Source organism: Dendrobium catenatum, unplaced genomic scaffold (assembly GCF_001605985.2).
Source record: "Dendrobium catenatum unplaced genomic scaffold, ASM160598v2 fragScaff_scaffold_1417, whole genome shotgun sequence".
Lineage (NCBI taxonomy): Eukaryota > Viridiplantae > Streptophyta > Magnoliopsida > Asparagales > Orchidaceae > Dendrobium > Dendrobium catenatum.
The window spans coordinates 707,702-727,373 of record NW_021319879.1 but is presented as its reverse complement, the minus strand read 5'-3'; the positions used below and the strand labels follow the sequence as shown (position 1 = coordinate 727,373).

General features: G+C 35.5%; 1 protein-coding gene across 3 annotated transcripts in view; it reads right to left on the bottom strand.

The window, feature by feature from the left end:
* Positions 1–2,190: 2,190 nt before the first annotated feature.
* LOC110111593 (DNA mismatch repair protein MSH1, mitochondrial) overlaps positions 2,191–19,672 on the bottom strand; it is a 145,440-nt gene continuing 127,958 nt past the window's right edge. For all 3 annotated transcript variants that reach the window (XM_020843524.2, XM_020843528.2, XM_020843530.2), the window contains 4 exons: positions 14,516–14,573; positions 5,716–6,015; positions 3,062–3,757; positions 2,191–2,659 (listed from right to left, as the gene is read on the bottom strand). In XM_020843524.2, coding sequence (XP_020699183.1) covers positions 2,408–2,659; positions 3,062–3,757; positions 5,716–6,015; positions 14,516–14,573 — 1,306 coding nt within the window. In that variant the 3' untranslated portion in view covers positions 2,191–2,407. The remainder of the gene's footprint in view (positions 2,660–3,061; positions 3,758–5,715; positions 6,016–14,515; positions 14,574–19,672) is intronic.

Below are 19,672 nucleotides of genomic sequence, written 5' to 3'. Positions count from 1 at the left end.
TGAAAAGTTAAATTAAAATTATTGTTTCGGCAATAGCTTAATAAGCTTCTTAACTGAATATTTTATAATTTATTAATGTTGTATAATATATATATATATATAATAGTTGATATTAATGATATATTAATGTTGATTATAATATTTATTTGGTCAGGTCACCTAATGGAGATCTACGTTCGGACGTTAGTAAATAGTGTCATGTGTTATTACTCTTTATCGCGCGGCCCGACGACCACGACGGACCGGAACCCGAAATTGCTATGTTCGCGTATTGCTAAGATATTGCTTGGCAAAAAAGAGAAATACCGCTCTGTGAAAACCAATACGAGAAAACTCTGTAATTGGTCTTTCACAGAATGGTATTCTCGTTATGCTGAGCAAAATCGACCAATACCTAGCAATTACGCGAACATAACAACCCGGGTCCGTTTCGGGTGGGTTGTTGGGCCGTGCGGTAAAGAGTAATAACATATGACACTATTTTACTGACGTCCGAACGTAGATCTCCATTAGGTGACCTGACCAAATAAAAGTTCTAATATAGAGAGTACAACGTGCAAATGGGTGAATAAACAAGTGGTAGCAACCGTGCGGCAAATTGTATTATTGTATAAATAAATGAAAAGCACGAACAAGAAGGTGTGGGACTATATTACTTTATATTATTAAGTCAATATAGATAATATTAAAAATAAAATGTTTTGGTGGCCAACGCATTAGAAAAGAACGAAAGATTTACATATAAATTATAAAAGTAATATGTATTTATATTTTTAATATTTAATTAATATTTATTTATATAATTTTTAAATATATCAATCATACTTAAATTATAGTTATATTGACCTTTGAATTTTGGATAAATAAAGGATAAGTCATCCCCATCTTTAGAAAGCTAAGAAGCTTTAGCATGTCGATGTGGCCATTAACTTTCACAAGTGGAAACTAGGATGAGGTTGTCTTGGATCTATTTATGTTTTGTTTAGAATAATTTTTTTATCGCTTTGTAAAATTGTTATAAGAAAGTAGCTTTTTAGAGCAAAATTTTTTGAAAGGCAACTAAAAACGTCGGCAAAAAGAAATTTTGGTTGAGATTTGAAATGCATAGCAATAAGAAAGTAGTCATACACAGAGCCTTAGACTTAGTTTGGGACGACTTTTTATTGCTCTTTAAAGCAGCTTTCTAGAATATAGATTTTAATTTTTGTAATAAAAAAATATTTAAGAATCAACAAAAGCTATCACAAACAAAACTAATCTCAATTTATGCAGTTAACAATGGCGGAGCATGATTTATCTGCGGGGACACAAAATGATTTTGGCTTTAAAAATACCTCAAACATTTTCATTTTATCTTAAAATTGACATTATGATTTAATTTTATTATTATTATTTTTAATTATAAGAAGATAGATTTCATGATAATGAAATTTTTTTTTTGCCATGCTCATCTAAATTAATTTCAACACAATTTTATTTAAATTATACATTATCAAACTAATCTAATTCACTACTCTTCTACCATATATTTTTATATCTAATGTAATTAAAAAATATCATTAAAAAATATTTAAGAGCAATAAATATATAAAAAACTACATCTTATTATAATAAAAAATATATTCAAAATATATTAAAATTTATTATAATAAATAATTAAATATATTTTAAGCTACTTGATTTAAATTTAAATATTATAATTCAACTCTAATGTAATTTGTTAATTTTAATTACATAAATCTCCTATAAACTAGAAGTTGGAGTTTTTAAAATAATAAAAAAATTTGATGAAAATTTTAATTAAAAAATTAGTAATGTAAAGATGGAGAGAGAAAAATAGTCTCATCATCATTGAGAGAGAGAGAGAGGCTATTGAAGGAAGTTACTAACTATAAAAACAAAATGTCAGAGAGAGAGAGAGAGAGAGAGAGATGAGAGAGATAAAAAGAGAGGATGAGACTGCTACTGTATAAAATCTTAATAAAATAAATTAAATATATTATTATTATTTGGCTTCCAATCATAATGTTTTTTTAAATAATTATTTTTTTATTATAAAACAACAATGACATCTCTTTGCACATGCCACAATAATAATAAAAAAAGTTAAAATTGTCATAAATTTTAATGAGTGAATAAGAAAAAAAAAAAAGAAAAAGAGAAGGATATCTCTGTTAAAAACAACAAAAATTTAAGTGCAACTAACGCCATTTGCATTTCACATGACCATATCTTAACCATCCAATAAAAAATAAAAAAAAAGGCAATAAATGAAATGAGAAGCCCCCATAAGAAACAAAATTGGTGAACTTCCTCCAAAGTATTGATCTCCTTCCAATACGAGTTGCAAAAAACAAAAGATTTTATACAGTAGCAGTCTCATCAGAAGCACGGATCTTGATGCAATTCAATGACAAGAAGCTTGATTCTGTGATGCAGAGTAAGAGTTTTGGGAGAAATTATTAGAAGTGCCAAAATGAAGATGCTTTCCATCAGCTATGTTTGTAAGTCTAAAGCCATGAAGTGGAAGCTGGTTGATGAGAAGAGTCTCTAATTGGCTTGCAATGCTCTTTCCTGGCACAGTAATATACAAAAATTCTGCATTTTGCAAGTATGACTTGGTCCGATGCGAGCGAACCCGGCCCAAGAGATCATCTGTCTGCATTACAAAGAGTCTTGTTAGATCCATAATCATAATTTTATACATGTTATGTGTTCTCTCTTAATATAGTCGAACTATCAGATAATACAAATACTACAACAACAACAACATCAAACCTTTGTCCCACTACGTGGGGTCGGCTACATGAATCCTTTTTCGTCATTGTGTCCTATTTGACTTTTAACAGGACACAATGACGAAAAAGGATTCATGTAGCTGATCCCACGTAGTGAGAAAATAGTTTGATGTTGTTGTTGTATTTGTATTATCTGATAGTTCGACCATATTAAGAGAGAACACATTAGATGTACAAAATTAGTCTCAACCTGATAAAGTTGTAACATAATTTTTTTTTTTTCAAAAATGATAGGATATTCACAATGCAAAAGACTTTGTGACCTGTCCAATGTATAGTTTATTGTCAGGTCTGAAGAGAACATAGACACAAGAGTTTCCCACTGTTGACGGAGGAGGCTGTTCTCTCGGTCCGATTTTAAAGCATGACAGTTCTAATAATTCTGATGTGCTTTTTTCCTTGTAAACTTCAATCAATTTCCTCTGGCAAATTATGGTTAGAGTATTTTCAACTTCTCTTTGCAACTCCTTCATCGTACCTGAAATTGTAGCTATACAATTAGTCTTCAAACTGTCATAGTTTAGAACAGATTCTTTCAAGTCAGGTTGAGACTTCAGATACACAGCCTCTGAAGAAGATTGCATTTCTCTTGATAGATACAATTCTTCAGCTCTTCTGACAATTGATTCAGGAAGGCCTTCCCGCTGGGCAGTTTCAAAGGCAAGGCTCTCTCTACAGACTCCATCAAACAACTTCCAGGTTGGCTTAATGTGGCCATCGACAATCTCAATTCCCATTTGTTTAAATATAACATTTTTAGTAGATAATGGCAGATAAAACAGGCCATGCAGATGGGTAGAAACAATACCCAAGCAGCCAATGGCATCAAGTTTCTCAACTATGCTGCCAGCTATGCAAGTTCCTTTTGCAGTCTCTGTACCCCTACAAATTTCATCCACAAGAACTAAACTTCTCTTGGTTGCTCCGGTTATCATACCACGCAGCTCTGCCATTTCAATCTGTCACCAAAAATCCTGTTAGATAGGCAGATTACATGATATTTATTAGGCAAAATACAGCAAGTTGAAAAAGATGTTTAAAAAATTGGAGCGTTTAGTTGGTTGGTTGCATTCCAAGTGTAAACACAAAGGTTTTGAAATTCGGGTGTTTGATTGGTTGGTTGTATTCCAAGTGTAAACACAAGGGTTTTGAAAATTCAGGCATTTGGATGGCAGCGTTTCAAATGCAATGTGCTTTGGGAATACATTTGGAAAATACCCTCTAGTTAATTTTGAGTGTATTTGGAATTCATCTATTTTGAAGAATTCCAAATACACAAACTTGAGTTAAATTGATGTCGTTTGAAAACGTCAGCCATCGCAATTTTCTGCCTGCTACCACTCCCATGCCAAACCTCATCGCCATCACCACCACCACCCGTTACTAGTTTCCAACACCCTTGCCCATCAAATCCCTTGTTGTTCACTGCCCTTTCCATCAAACACCACCGATCAACTATTATTCCATATGCACAACTATTTCACTTTGCATTCCCTCAAAAAAAAAAAAAAAAAAAACAAAAATAAAATCCTACATTTGTAGTGTACTCCATCAAATAACTCAAAAGTATTTTCAATACGCTACTTTTACACAGCACAATATTCCTTTTATGTTGCATTTATGTTTCATCAAACCAAATATCCCTTAGTGTATTTGCATATGCATTTACACGTTTTTTGTTGCACTTGCAAAATTACAAGATTTTCAGCATGCTTGCACACTTATTTATGTGACTATACGGTGTATTTACATGCTTTCAATGCACATATATGATGTGCTTGCACTTTTTTTGTGTGCATTTGCACACAACTTTGATGCTTCCCGAGTCGTGTTAAATTTAAATTCACTCTTGTTTTTAATCCGCATGGCATTCTCAGACTTGAGTTCGAGCATTTAACAGGTTCATTGGAGCACATGAAGTTATTTTGATTTGTGTTCCTACAAATTTTTCAATGCATGCATAGTTGCTTGTGGGTTTGGCAAACTGAGAGAGAAAGGAGGGTCAGTGCATGATATAGAGAGTAAGCGAGAGGTTTGTTTGAGAGGAAAATGGTAAAGATAGTACAATTTATGATTGAGGCTGGGGTTCAATCGAAGAGCATGATGTGTGGAAAAGATGCGAGCAGCAGTGGTGACTTTGTAGAGTACAAAGAGAGATGGAATGGAGGTGAGTGGAAGTGTCAATTTAGAAGGAGATGGAAGTTGCACCAACAATGCCTGCGTGCAGTGCAAGTGGGAGATTGATGCAGGTTGGGAGCTCATGAGGCTGAATAAGGTTTTTAGGGGAGAGAGAGGTTACAGGTTTCTTTTATGTTATTTTCTTTTTTTTTTTTGATAGACAGACACACAAGACAGGACTAGCTGAATGCAAGCGGAGGTATGATGCCGAACATAGAGTGCTTTTGGTGAGGAATTTGCCAGAGATTTTGAAAGATTTTTTTTTTAATTTGATTTAACTAATAGTAATATAAAAATATATAATTTTGATTTGCATTTTTTTAAAACAATTAATAAAAAGCAATTTTGAAACTCAGGACTTGTTGGCGAGATCTATTTCAGGAGATAAGCAATATTTTTTGAGTGATTTTCGATACAGTCAAGATATTCCAATCTAGACTCATGCCATACTACGCTCGTTATACATCGTTATCATTGCGTTCAGTCGACTAGGTTGTGGGTCCTTTCTTGATAACCTTGGCATTAGGGGCATCATTGTAGTCTGTTTTGCAAAATGAGTAATGATTGAATGAATTTCATACTTATAATATATTTCTAACTAGGCTAGTGTAATGCTGTATCCGTCGTCTATTGTTTTCTTCATATTCCCTAAGTCCATATGAAACATGAACAATTACATAAAATAAGAAAATGAAAGTAGCATAAGAACAGAAATAGCATTCTCTCAATAATTTAGTACCTGAAATGAACTTTTCCCATCAGCAGGACTATCATAGGGTTTCATATGTAGCATAACAGCATCAAAATGAGGAATAATAGCCGATTGTGCTGGAACCATGAGGCCACAGATCCCAAGTAATACAGAAGCACATACTGACCGAAGTAAACTGGATTTGCCGCCACCGTTTGGCCCCGTCAAAAGGAACATTGATTGCATTTTCACATCATTTTGTATAGCATTGCCTTGTGAAGCATCAAACCAGTAAGGTGACAAGCCCGTCAGTTCCATGTAACTAGTAGCTCCAGCTAAGGTTGTATCCTGCATGAATATGATTTCACGTAAATGGTTTATCAACAAGATCATTGACTTCAACAAAGTGAAAAATAAAACAGTAATCCATGCCCATAAATTATTTGTGGATATGCTAAAGCAAATGCACAAGTTAAAAATAAAACAGAAATCCTTACCCATAAATTATTTGTAGATATGCTAAAGCAAATACACCAGTAAATGTGCAAACAGGAATACTTGTTTTTTCTGATATTTTATATCCGGATCATATCCTAATTTTGCATGATTCTTCTGGTCATAATTGATGAGGACATCGAAGATCAACGGCTACGATTGTGTCTATTTATTTTCACGTATTTTATTTGTTATTTGTACTTTTCCATTTCTACCCTCACTTGAGGGCTTTGTTTTATGTTTGCCCTAGGGGCAATTGTGTATTTTATTTTCCCTCATGTATTTGGCTATTTAAGCCCTCCCCTTCCTCTTGGAAAGGGATGATGAATATTGATAATGAAAAGTTTTATGTTCTTGTTGATCTCTTAGTGAGTTCACGTGATCTCTTAGTGAGTTCATGAGAGGAGAAGCCCGAGGAGGGTAATTTGCAATACCCGTCAATCTTTGGAAGAGTCCGAGGTTTGCGGTTCCTACGATCTCTGTGAGAGTTCGTTAGTTATCTCTATCTTTCTCGTATTTTCTTGGTTATCTCCTTTCTCCCTTCTTCAAGCAACATTCCTCTTCTCCACCACAATCTCCCGCAAGCAACGACCAAGAGTTGGAAGAAGCTGAAGCTTCCACTAGTGCCGCCACCCTCGGAGCCCCATTCCGTCGGCCACCCTAGCTCCACCGGCCGGCCATCTTGCCGTTGGCCTCTCCCCTCTCCACCACTTCCCCCACGCCTCCCTTCCTTAGCCTTCCTTGGAATTTGAATTTCAAAATTCAAATTCATTCCAAATTTGGAGATTCCTAATTAGGAAAGTTCTTAAGTCCGCATTATGACGAAATTCAAATTCAAATGGACTTCATCATAAGCTTTCCTAACTCCCATGTGCTGATTTGGAAACCCCTCAATGGCTCCCACACTCTTCCCCTCTCTCCACATGCCGCCGGCCTCACCTTGGTTGGAGCCCCATTCAATTCCCAATTAATGCATTGATTACTCCTTAAATTTGAAATTAAAATTTCAAATTTAATACCCTCCAAATGCCTCATGGATTTTGAATTTCAAAATTCAAATTCCCCTTAATGACTTTCCTAAAATACCGTTATATTAATATGGAAACTTCTTGATTTGAATTCAAACTTATTTGAATTTCAAATTTAATCCCATATTAATGAATCCTATTTGGGAAACCCATTCAATCTCAAAAATCTGAATTTAATTCAGATTTAAGCCTATCATTAACTTGATTGCATGGGGACCACTATTGTTTTGGAATGACAAAATTCAATTCTCTCTTCCAAGTAATGCAAACGTGAGTCCCCAAAACTCTTTGCACGTGGCCCTCAACCTTCCCCTCATCTTCTACCTGCTGTCCACTCCTCATTCCAGCAAGTTCCCTTGCTAACCGGCACCTAGGAAAGCTGCAGGCTGCTGTCCAAGGTGTCCAGCAGCACCAAGAGTAGGCCGAATCCTGGCAGACCCGTATTGGGTGCTGTCCAGGACTTTCCACGAGTCCAGGCTGCTGTCCCAACTGTTGTGATTGCTGTCCAGAGGGCTCCGCACCTTTCCCTGGTTGCCCCATCAATTGGGGAGACTTCCAAGGGCTGTGAAGGAAGTTCAAATTGCTGTCCAGGCCGGAGAAAAGGGGCTCGACTGCTGTCCTACTGCAGAAACAATCATCACCGACATTGAAGTGTCGTGTCTTCTGTTTCTTGTGGGTAAACTCTTCTTCCAAACTCTCTTATCTTCCTAGTTTACTTTTCATTTATGGTTATTAATGGATTCATGAAGATCATGTCAATTATTCGCCGCTAGAACCTAGTAATAGGAAGAGTTGTGTGAGGGATCTTCTCATAGCAACTAATCTTATTGTTAGTATTGGAATTTCTCGTTGAAACCACTCATGTATGCAAAGTAAGACTTAGTTGACTATTTAATGATCTCAACCTCTCGCATGTGTTTAACCTAAGCTAAGTACCACTTAATATTTATCTTATCGTTCAATTCCGCATAAGATCTTACTTATTATTGCCTCTAGATCTAAGTGTGCAAACTTCCTTAAGCAAATCACTTTCGCATGATTTTGTTTCACATCAATATTATTTCTATGCTAAAGGTCAAGTCTTTTTATGAGACAGATGTTTTCTTAACAAGAAAATTTCGCTATGTTAATCTCAGTTTAACTACTAGCAAATTCTGGTTAATATCAACTGATAGGCAAAAACAATAACTAAAAGAATATGTATAAAGTTCATTTCTCGATAGTTTATAAGCAATTGAGACTTGGAAGTAGGGGTGTAAATAACTTGAGCTTGAGCGAGCACATTGTGTCTTCATACTCAGCTCATTCAAATTTGTGTGTGTATGTATTTGCCTCTTGTTCAAAATTATTCATTAACATTATTTTCATGTTTGGCCCATTATAATTTAAGTAAAACATGAGGCAATTTTGAAATAATAAAAATTTATAAATAATATGCCAAACATGATATAATTATTCTACTTATCTACTAAACTATTAATAAATCCAAAACATCAAGAACAAATAACTAGCCAAACATGATTGAACAAAGCTTAGTTTGTGTTTGACTTGCTACGAAAAATAGTTTAAAATACATGTTCAATAAATGTTTTTAAAACGGAACCGACTCGATCGAAAACCGATCGACTGGCCAATTTGGTCTTCTTGCATAACTGGATTTGCAGAAAACCGAAAGAAACCACCTCGAACTAGAGGTTCGATCGCTGAATCAACAAACCAGTACCGATTTTCAAAAATCTAGTAGTACCAAAAAAGACTTTTCATTTGAGATCAGCTTAAAAGTGAAAAAGATTTTTATAAAACATTAAAACCTTTCCTTCCTAAATCCTAATTTCTATTTCTCATCATTAGATATTGGTTCTTATTAGAAATGTTAATTCAATTTTTACTTTAAGTCTTTGTTTTAGGCTATTTTATCTTTTTGCCCCTTTTGATTGTCTATATAAATAGGGGTGACTTGCATTATTTGGAATAAATAAAAATCAATCCTGTTTTCTTCTAAAACTATGAGCTCTCCACTCCCTTTCTTTCCACATTTCCACCCTTTTCTCTCTCAGTGGAAGCAACAGGGAGCTGTTGGCTCTCGATCCAGGCAGGGAAGAGAGCCAACAATGGAGGTGCAGCTACAAAGGGGGACCGACGAGCAAGGAGATGGTGCGGTTGCATGGAGGAAAAGAAGGATCGCTAGTGATGGATTCTATTCAAACCACTCACGATTTGGATATTGTATTATTTGTTATTCCCTAAAAACATCAAACCTTCTTCCTTCTCTTCCAACTCTTCAAACCACTCACGATTTGAACACATGTGATAAGAGCATCCGTAATCAAGTATCCACACCTTGCTATGGTAAGTATCATTGTTTTAAATTGCGCAATATGAGGCTCGCCTTGAGGCCCGCCTTTGCGCAATTCCAGTAAAAAACGCCTCGATGCTTACGCCCGTTGATGTAGACAAAGGGGGGGTCAACACAAGTCCAAAATAAATCAAATTTTGGCTTCCCTTGAGTCTAGTAGTTCATCATATTTGAGCTAAACTTTTAGTTCATATATGAGCTGAACTTTAGTTCATTTATTGAACTAAGGTTAGCTCATTATGAGCTAACAATTTTAGTTCATATTTATCTTTATTTAAATGCACTTTTATTATAGTTTTTAATGTCTTAAAAGTTGTCTCTTGGATTTCCAAAATATGGCTTTTGGGAATCCAAGATAGTTGTTTAGTCTTCCCATGTGTGGCTCCTTGAATTCCACCATGGGAAGTTGAATTTTGTGTATGCCTCTTGGGAACTCACGGCTGGCTCCTTCTTCTGTGCGGTTCCTTCATTTCCCGTGGCTGTGGCTCTCGGTCCGTGCGGTTCCCTTCGTCTCCCGTGGCTGTCTCCTTGGTTCCTGGTTTGGGTGTAAACCGAGAGCTTGGGGGGGAGATTTCTATGCTTTTTAATGCTTTGAATTATGTGTTAATTAAATGTTTGTGTCCTTTTGTATTCTCCTTTCATACCTATAAATATGAGGGGATATGTAATGTTTTGAATAGTTGAATGAAATGTGATTTTTGGAAAATCTGTTAACCTGCGGGTTGCTCGGAAATCCTGCGGGCTCTTTCCAACCTTCTTTTCTCATCCCCTCCGGAAATCCTGTGGGCTCTTTCCACCCTTTCTTCTCGGGCTTCTAATCTCTTCGTCTCTCCGCAAGTGCCACTCCATCTGTATCTTTCTTCTCTAAGTGCAGCAACTTTAGGGTGTCTGTCGTGTTGGTTGCAAGTCGTCGTTGTAATTTCTTCTTTTTATTTTTATTTGAAATATAAGAGTTTGTTCTTCCCTTTTCTCTTTCTTTTCTCATTTTTGTCGTTAGAAGTCCGTCGTGTCTTTTGTGGGTGAAGGGTATAGGCTCCCTATATCTTTTTGCCTGCATCACCCGTCTTGAGGCCCGCCTCGCCTCACGCTATATATATTAAAACTTACATAAATCTTGAAGTAAATGCCCGACATTGGACTTTATAGGAGAGGAGGACAGGGAGAGAGCAGATCATCATAATGATGATTCAAATGAAGAACCCCTTAGTGTTGATAATGTTCATGATTTATGAGTTCTTATGCGATATGCCATTGCTATTTGTTTTTGGAAATTGGAATTATATGTTAATGAAAAGAATACTGGGATTTGGGAAAGATAGAATTTCGAGTTGAATTATATTTCATGTTGTCTTATTATTGGGATATTTTGATTTCACTTCATATCTTATGCTTTTTTATGTTTTATATTATTCACTCATTAGTATATCAAAAATTTATCATTTTATGTTTACGCAATCTTTTGATTTTGAGGCTTACGCCTCAAAACGCCTTGAGGCTTACGCCTCGCCTCACAAATGAAAAACGCCTCAATACCCGAATACGCAATTTTAAACATTGGTAAGTATTTGAGATTACAAAGACATTTGAACTTTCATAGCCTTCCTCCACACATGAGGCATCTCCACTACTTTTTTTCGTTGTCTTGATGTTTGTTCTTCAATTCCGAGCATAAACTCTTAAAGCGTTCTTCCTTGTGACGAAAGCACTTCACCTTGCCTTCAAAAAAGTTGTTATCCACAAGAAAAACAACTAAGTTGCTGTCCATAGAAACTAGTCCAGTTTCTATCCACAAAAAAAACAATCCATAAATGGCTTCCACCACCAATCACCTGCTCTCCTCCACCTACTATCCACAAAGAGCAGCCCAGGAAAGACTTCCACTGCCAGTCACCTACTCTCCTCCACCTGCTATCCACAAAGAACAACCCAGGTCACCTGCTGTCCACAAAGAACAGCCAAGAGAATCTTCCACCATCGGTCACCTTCTATTCCACCTGCTGTCCACAAAGAACAACCAAGAGAATCTTCCACCGCCGGTCACCTCTTCCACATGTTATCCACAAAGAACAGCCAAGAAACTCCACCTCTTAGTTAGAATTTCCTTTTCTTGATTCCAAGAAACACCTTCCGCCTTTCCATTGATCTTTCTTGACCAAACTTTGATACCAAGTATTGAAAAACAAACCTAGAAGGAAGGATCTTGAATTCCTGCACCCGCTGGTCCAACAACAATACCTTGCTCTCCTCCCCGACTGTCATCCTTTGGCAGCTGCACCTCCACCACAACCTTGTTTCCCTGCCTGGAACGAGAGCCAACAGTTCTCTGCAGCCCATTGCCGGTTTTGCCTACTTCTTCCATGCTTGGACTGAGAGCCAAGTTTAGAAACAACCAGTACTGAGCATCTAAATAAAGGTCCATACAGAATATGGCAGAGTGATACATAGAGACGTGCAACTAACTCAATGCTTGCGTTTAATGCAAAAGATTTGGCCATACATCTCATAGAACAAATCATCAAACGAAGTTTCAAATGATTGAAATTTGTTAAGGAGACTATAATTTCACAATTTCAAATGATTGGATTCTGACAAATAGCAGCTCTATTTTTCCAGCCTCATAACGGCAGGTATTAAAACTATAATCAAGAACCAAAAAGGAGATCAAAATAAATGAAAGGTTATACATTAAGGATCATTATCAGGGGAAAAAACTAAAAAATTATGAAGATCTCGAAAAATGACACAAAGGGGAATTGCCTTATAGATTTAGGATAGGTAAGTGCAACAAATCTATTCCAAAATCCAAAATCAATGGAGAAGTGGTAGTTGAGCATAACATCCATGGTGGGGCAAAACCTATGAAGGAAAGACAAGGACATGGAAAACAAAATATGATTATCTGAGCATAACTAAGTAGACTTAACACACTTAATGTTATGGTCATCTATAAAATTAAGACTAATGTACTCGTTAATGATATCTTCACTTTCATCGGCCAAAAACTCAAGTCCAATGGATGGCACGTCAAAAGAGATTAACAACTTGAAGAATTCTAATGTCATCCTCATAACCACTTCTTTAATTTGATTTGAAATATAAAACTTATCAATATATGCTCCTTCACTATGGATGGCCTTCATAAGCATAAGCCTAGATTCTAAAACTCTCTATGAAATTAAAAAGAGGTCTTCCTTGTGCATCATTCCAACCATCATAAAAAATTGTAACTCTTTTCATCCCAAATATCTTTAATTGGCTCAAGCATTCCTTCAACATTGACTCTTTTCTTTTGAAGTAGTATGCTCATCAAAAGATTATAACCCAGAAGAATATATCCACCGAGCGGTATTGACTAAAAATGAAAAAAAGTACTAAAATTAATATGAAGTCCTTGCTAAATCAAATGTAAGGATTGCTGAATAGAAAATGCGAGCGTTATTTCTTCATGCAAACGATCTCTAGTTTAAAAATCAAATGGATTTTCAGTGGCTATATTTGATCTATATATTATCATCTTTTGATGATCAAACCCACCACTCTAAATAATATTTAACTTATGTATGAAATAGCATATTAATTGGAGCCACTTTCCCAAAGGAAGGGGAATCATCTTAAATGAGAAGCTTTTCCTTTGCTCAAGATCTGCATCTACCTTTTGCAATTCTTGAAGTTGTATGAATATTTAGAGTCATAGTCAAATGCTCGTCTACCATATTAAGGATTTCAATATATTTTTTCCATTGCCATTGGTTGGATCTAAATTTCAAAAACTTCATAAAAAAAAAGATAAAAGTCGGATTCAGGAAGAGAACCTTCATGAAATGAGATGACAGACAAAAATGTAAAATAGAGGAAACCACAAATCTAAGGAGAAAAAATGAAGAAAAGCTGGATGAAAAAAGTAAGCAAAGTTATTGACAAAACTTGGCTAACTGGCAAAAAGATGAGCCCATGGCACAAAGAAGAGGCTAAGGATTGTCGTCAATTCATGCAGAGAAGAGACAACACGAGCAAAGAAAGCCATGAGATATGTTCATTGCAGTCTGCTCGTGGAAGTTGAGGCATAGGTGACCATCAAAGTCGATAATCTTTCACTATTTTCCACTCATGCAAGAGGACATGAAGAGATGGCTTGGGCATGATGCAAGAGACTTCAACATAGGGTGATCAGGACGCTATTTCTCTCGTGTGCAATTATGTTTTCTATTCCAATCTATTTCAGTTGCATTTTAACATGCCTTCAGATGTCAGGTGGTGTTTGCATCATGTAGACCTGTGCCCAGTCTGTGTCAAAACCCGATTTTTTTCTTAAATGACATTGGTACAATTTTGAAAGTTTTAAAAATGTTCAAAGCATGTTGAAACCATGTTTGTGTCCGACATGAATGTGGGAATGATTTAGAAATGTCCCCACTTCATAGGGTAAACTATAATATAAATCCACCAAAATGAATCTCCTATACTATTTTAAACCTTTCAATCAAACCATCAGACCAATTAATAAATCATTAAAATACACAAGCCAAATGACTTCATAGATGAAGTACACCTCCTGCGAACTGATTCTAGCAAAATGGTTCTAATAAAATCAGCAAGTTCAATAATTATCACTTCCCTCCTTTTTGTTTGACTTAAAAATTGGGGAATTTAACTTGAAGTCCTGTGATTGACCACAAATGTTTTTAGTGCATTGACTAAAAAAGTAATTATTTTTGTATCACCACAAGATGGAGATGAGATTTAAATAAGATCACCAATGATAATGCAATAAGAACATGTTATTTGCATAGTTCTAGTTGGCTGTAAACATGATGCAGATGCCAGCAAACTAATCTGCCAACACACGTTATTGTCGGTATTGGTGATGCAGGGCATATTTATATTTGTGAGAAGAAGAATCAAGCAAATTATACATCAACATAACAAATAAATCTCTTCAACAAATGCTCTAAAAAGGGTTTCATATTACCTCAGGTTTGTAGCCTTCATATAGGTCAGGAAACACCCATTTCCTTCTCAGGCCCTCGCTTAAAGAAAAAAAAAGTACAATCAAACAAAAGGCTTCAATTTGCTAGAATTCAAAATCAACCAAAATCCATGTAAAAAAAGATAGATCGAATGAGAAAATAACATTGTTTAATATAGTACGATGACTAAAATAATAGTACAGCATATCAAACTTAATGAGGAGCAATTTTAAATGCCACTTTACATAGAAGAAAACATGAATAATAAAACAAATTGCGTATTTCATACACACACACAGCAGATTATTACAAGGTTAAAAACTGAAGTAGAACAAAAGTTTGGGTAACAATATCTCCCATTTGTTTGAAGCTGGAAATATGAGTAATGATATTTGATGGCATTTCATCCCGAATGAGGTGGCACTCAACCTCAATATATATATATATATATATATATATATTTTCATGGAATATGGAATTATTAGCAATGTAGAGGATAGCACAATTGTCACAAGTTAAAGATCTTGGTTATGTAGCTGAAAATTCTAATTCCCTTAATAAGGTCATAGGTCACATAATTTCACTTGTAGTGTGATTTCTAGTTCTATATTCTGCTTCGGTGCTTAATGGGACCACCATTGTTTATTCCTTATTCTTTCATTTGACCAAATTCCCTTTCATAAGTATGTGATAACCATACTGAAATATTATATTATCTACTAGTCTCGCATAGCCAGCATAAAAAAAAGCTTCCACATTAATGTGCTACTTCTTAGAGTATTGTAAAATCCTTGCCTATTAACTTCTTTACATACCCAAATAAATCAAGAATAACTTCCCAATATTTCAATTTGAGAGTTTAACTCACATCACTTATGGCAAAGGAGAGTCCAAAGACAATAACTCAAACCAATTTACGAAATAAATAATATAAGAAGAGACATCCTCACAATACGATCAAGATTCCGTAATTCTATCATCCCATGTTATTATGGATCCTATTCTACATAATAAGTAGGCAGCCGACCCAACTTGATCAAAGGATCCTTAGCGACAGCCGTGAATTGCATCATCCAAAGAAAACTAGCAAAATTAGGGAGAATATTTCTCTAAGGGTATAATTTAAAGCTGACCTCTATTAACAGAGAGCTTGTTGCCCCATTAAATACACCATATACCATATTGCGATGAACCTTGTCAAAAGGCCTCAATTATAAACATAATTTAGTGGTGTCAATTTATAACAAAACCATCTGATCATTGGACAAAATCACGTCCTTAGTAGTGTAAAATATTTTGAGAGGAATTACAAGGATGTGTTGGACAAGATATTGGCTCTTTGTGAGCATAACTTAATCTCAAATTTGATAGCCCCATCAAACGATTGCAAAGAGTAGCTAGATTATTTTTTTAAGCTTTAATCCAATAAATTTCACTTAATCATTTCTACATTTTCATAATTTTTTAAGATTTTATATTTTCTTGATATTTAAGTCAAAATGAGTTAAATTTAAAGGCAATTTGATAATAGAGTCCCCTCTGATTGAGATTCTTAGTCAATATGATCATTATCATAGTGGAGTCATTTGCATCGTTTGTATTTAGATTTGAAAGCCTAATTTTTTTAAAAAAATGGACCCCTTTTGATGTAGAACAAAAAAAAAAAGATTGGTCTTGAAGAGCAAATCAAGGGGTCTAAACAGCAACTTTGACTCTTAGAAAATTCTGGACAGCAATCTCCAATGCTTGAATAAACCTTGGGCAGCTGTTATAAGGCTGCTGGAGGCTTTTGAACAGCAATTTCAGACCTCCCGGGGTGCAGGACAGCAGTTGGTGGCTGCAGGAATCTGTGGACAGCACACAGGATACAACAGGAAGTGCTGGGCAGCAATTTGCTGTAGTAAAAACAGCAACTGGGAAGCTTCAGGTTGCTGTTGAAATCACTGGACAGCAATGCCGAACTTCTGGCCAGCAGGTATTGCTTCTGGCGAACTATGGACAGCAGGTAGACGGTCTTCCTGGACAGCTTCTTTACGGATTTGAGCCCTCCTATATAGAGGACAACAAGCTGAATTGGAAGAAAACTCTATAACAGCCTTAGAACTCTCTGGACAGCAACATAAATCCAGCAGGGGCTCAGCTTCAGCAGTCACGGGAAAAGCCTTTGGAGCCAGTGGATGGCGGGAGTTTGAAATCCTTTCTTACTAATTATTCTCTGGATGGAAAGTAATTAATGGAGAGAGGCTGCAAGAGGAGGGGCGGCGGTAAGGAAAAGCCTTGATTTAAATCTTCTGATGGGGATATTCCTTTTAGGAACAAATTAAACATATAGTCATGCAGATTTCGGCCAAGGGAGAAAGCCAGAAGATTTGGAATTATTTCCTAAGGAAGAGCTTGGGTTTAGGAAATAATTTAAAGAGGGGTTTAATGAGGTGATTTAAAGCTCTTTGATTTGAATTTAGGAAATTTTAAAATCTGAAATTTAATTTCAGTTTTGATTGAAATTGGGGGGAAATTTAATTTGAAAATTGATTTCAAATTAAGAGGCCATTAATGCATTAATAGGGGAATTAATGATTTGGGTTTAGAATTTAGAAAAGAACTAATTAAGTCCCTTTTGAATTTGAAATTCAAATAGGATGAAAATTTGCCCTTCTCCAAGGGACTTCACGTCCCGAGCCCCGGACCCACCTGCGGCTGGTGATACTCTCGATTTCTCTCATAGAAATCTCAGCTCTCGTCCTCTTCTCAAGAAGAACACAAGTGTGGAAAATAACAAAAGTTTTCATATCCAAATTAACCATTCTCTATTACAATAAGTTTAAGGCCCTATATATAGACAAGTTGGCTCAATGAGAAAATCAAAATTACAAAAATGCCCCTTGGGCCACCACACTCCAAATAACTAACCTACGGGCAAAAACATAAATAACATAAAATAAAAAAGCTAACTTCATAAATTAAAAATCAATTAAATGACAACATAAATTAGAGCGTCGATTTAACGACGCCTCGTGTGATAGATGCGCCAAATCATGTTGCTGATGTCCGCATCAACCTATTGTGTTTGTAGATATGCAATGAACATGCCATTATATATGTAGTATTTTTGATATTATTCTTTGTTATTTTAAATCTATTTTGATGATTGTTACTTTTATTCATGTTTAACATTTGCTCAAGCTCTGGTTTGTTTGCCACAAAAGATTGGATTCATGCTTGCGTATCATTCAATTAGTCTAAACATTTTGCAAAGTGATTACCAGGGATTGCACAAGTCTTGTCGACCTCTATTCTTGTAAGGAGAACGATCTAACTTGACATGTAAGACTAATAGATGCCCTATAAAAAGCGACACACTTGGTGAGACCAGTGCAATGATGAAGTTTGATTTTTAAAAATAATGCATAGATTGGCATGACACTTTTTTTAGGGCAATTGGCAATGCTTTTCCAAAGCAGGACAAATTTGAATTCAATTTATTTAACCATCTACACACATTCTTAAACGTTTTAAGTTTACTGTGTTCAACAGTTTGTCAAAGCACATACAGATGATTTATATGAGAAGGAGGAAGCAGAAGAAAAAAAAGAAATGAGCAGGAACAAAATAGAAAGATAAAATTTGAGGATTTGATTTTAAGAATTTATTTTTCATATTTCTTCCCCAAATTAAGTTTGGGATTTCAATTATATAAGATGAAATCTTTGATGAGAAGATTAATTTGAGGAGAAAATTATTATTTTGATATGATATAATTAATTTAGCTTCAATGTGAAACACACAACAACAACCAACATTAACCTGTTATCCAAACCACGTTGGGTCGGTATATGCATCCTTTTTCTCCATTGTGCCAATGTTAAGGAGTCAAATTGCTCATTTCGATTAATAAAGAAAGGTCATTTCTAATATTCCGTAACCAAATCTTTTTAAGGTCTACCTCTACTTTCTTAACATAGATCAAATCTAACACATCTACTCTCCTAACCCATTCATTGAAAGGCCGCCGTTTATGTGACTCAAAACCATCTAAGGCGGCTCTCTCTAATCTTATCTTCCACTGAGAGCTAGCCCCAACCTTTCACGGTAATCATGCTCGTTTTGTATCCTTGTCTCTATGAAGTAGAAGCCACATAATTCTTCTAAGCATCCTCATCTCTACAATACTTCCTTTAATATTAATGGCTTCTCTTTAATGGCCTATCTCGCAACCATAAAACATTGCAGGTTCTAAACGACTATCTTATAGGATTTTCCCTTAAGTGTGAGTGCGTACCAATGAAATTGCGTATTCGGGTATTGAGGCGTTTTTCAATATCGTGAGGGCGAGGCGTAAGCCTCACGTTATTGAGGCGTAAGCCTCAAAATCAAAGGATTGCGTAAACATAAAATGATAAATTTAGTTATTACTAATGAGTGATAATATAAATACATAAAAAAACATAATATATGAAAGAAATTCAAAATATGTCCAAATAAAGACAACATGACAATATAGTTAACTCAAAATTTTATCTTTCCCAAATCCAATATTCTTTTCATTAACATATAATTCAAATTTTCAAAAACTAAATAGCAATGATTAATATATACCATAAGACATATAAGTCATTAACACTGTCAACACTAAGGGGGTTCTTCATTTGAATCATCATTATGATGAACTGCTCTCCATCCCCTTCTTCCTCTCCTATAGAGCAGTCCAATGTCGGACATTACTTCAAGATTTATGTAAGTTTATAATATGATTATTGCGTGAGGCGAACCTCCATGCCAGTGAAGGCGAGAGGGGCCTCACCAAGTTGAGGGCGCAAGCCTCATAAAAAAAAAAATCGAGGCGTTTTATGTGGATTGCGCAAAGGCGGGCCTCAAGGTGAGCCTCATATTGCGCAATTTTAAACCATGAGGGGTACTTTTCTAATCACACCAACAAGCCGATGCATTCCTCGCACTTTAACATTCCAACTTCGAATTCACTTAATAATATTCCCCATCTATTTACCATTCACTCTAAACAATAGAGACCCAATATCTAAAAACGTGTCTTTTATTATGACTTGATCTCCAACATTACAACCCCCCTCCCGCCCCCCCAACCAAAATCTATGCTACTAAAATTACACTCTATGTATTCGGTTTTATACCTACTCAAATGA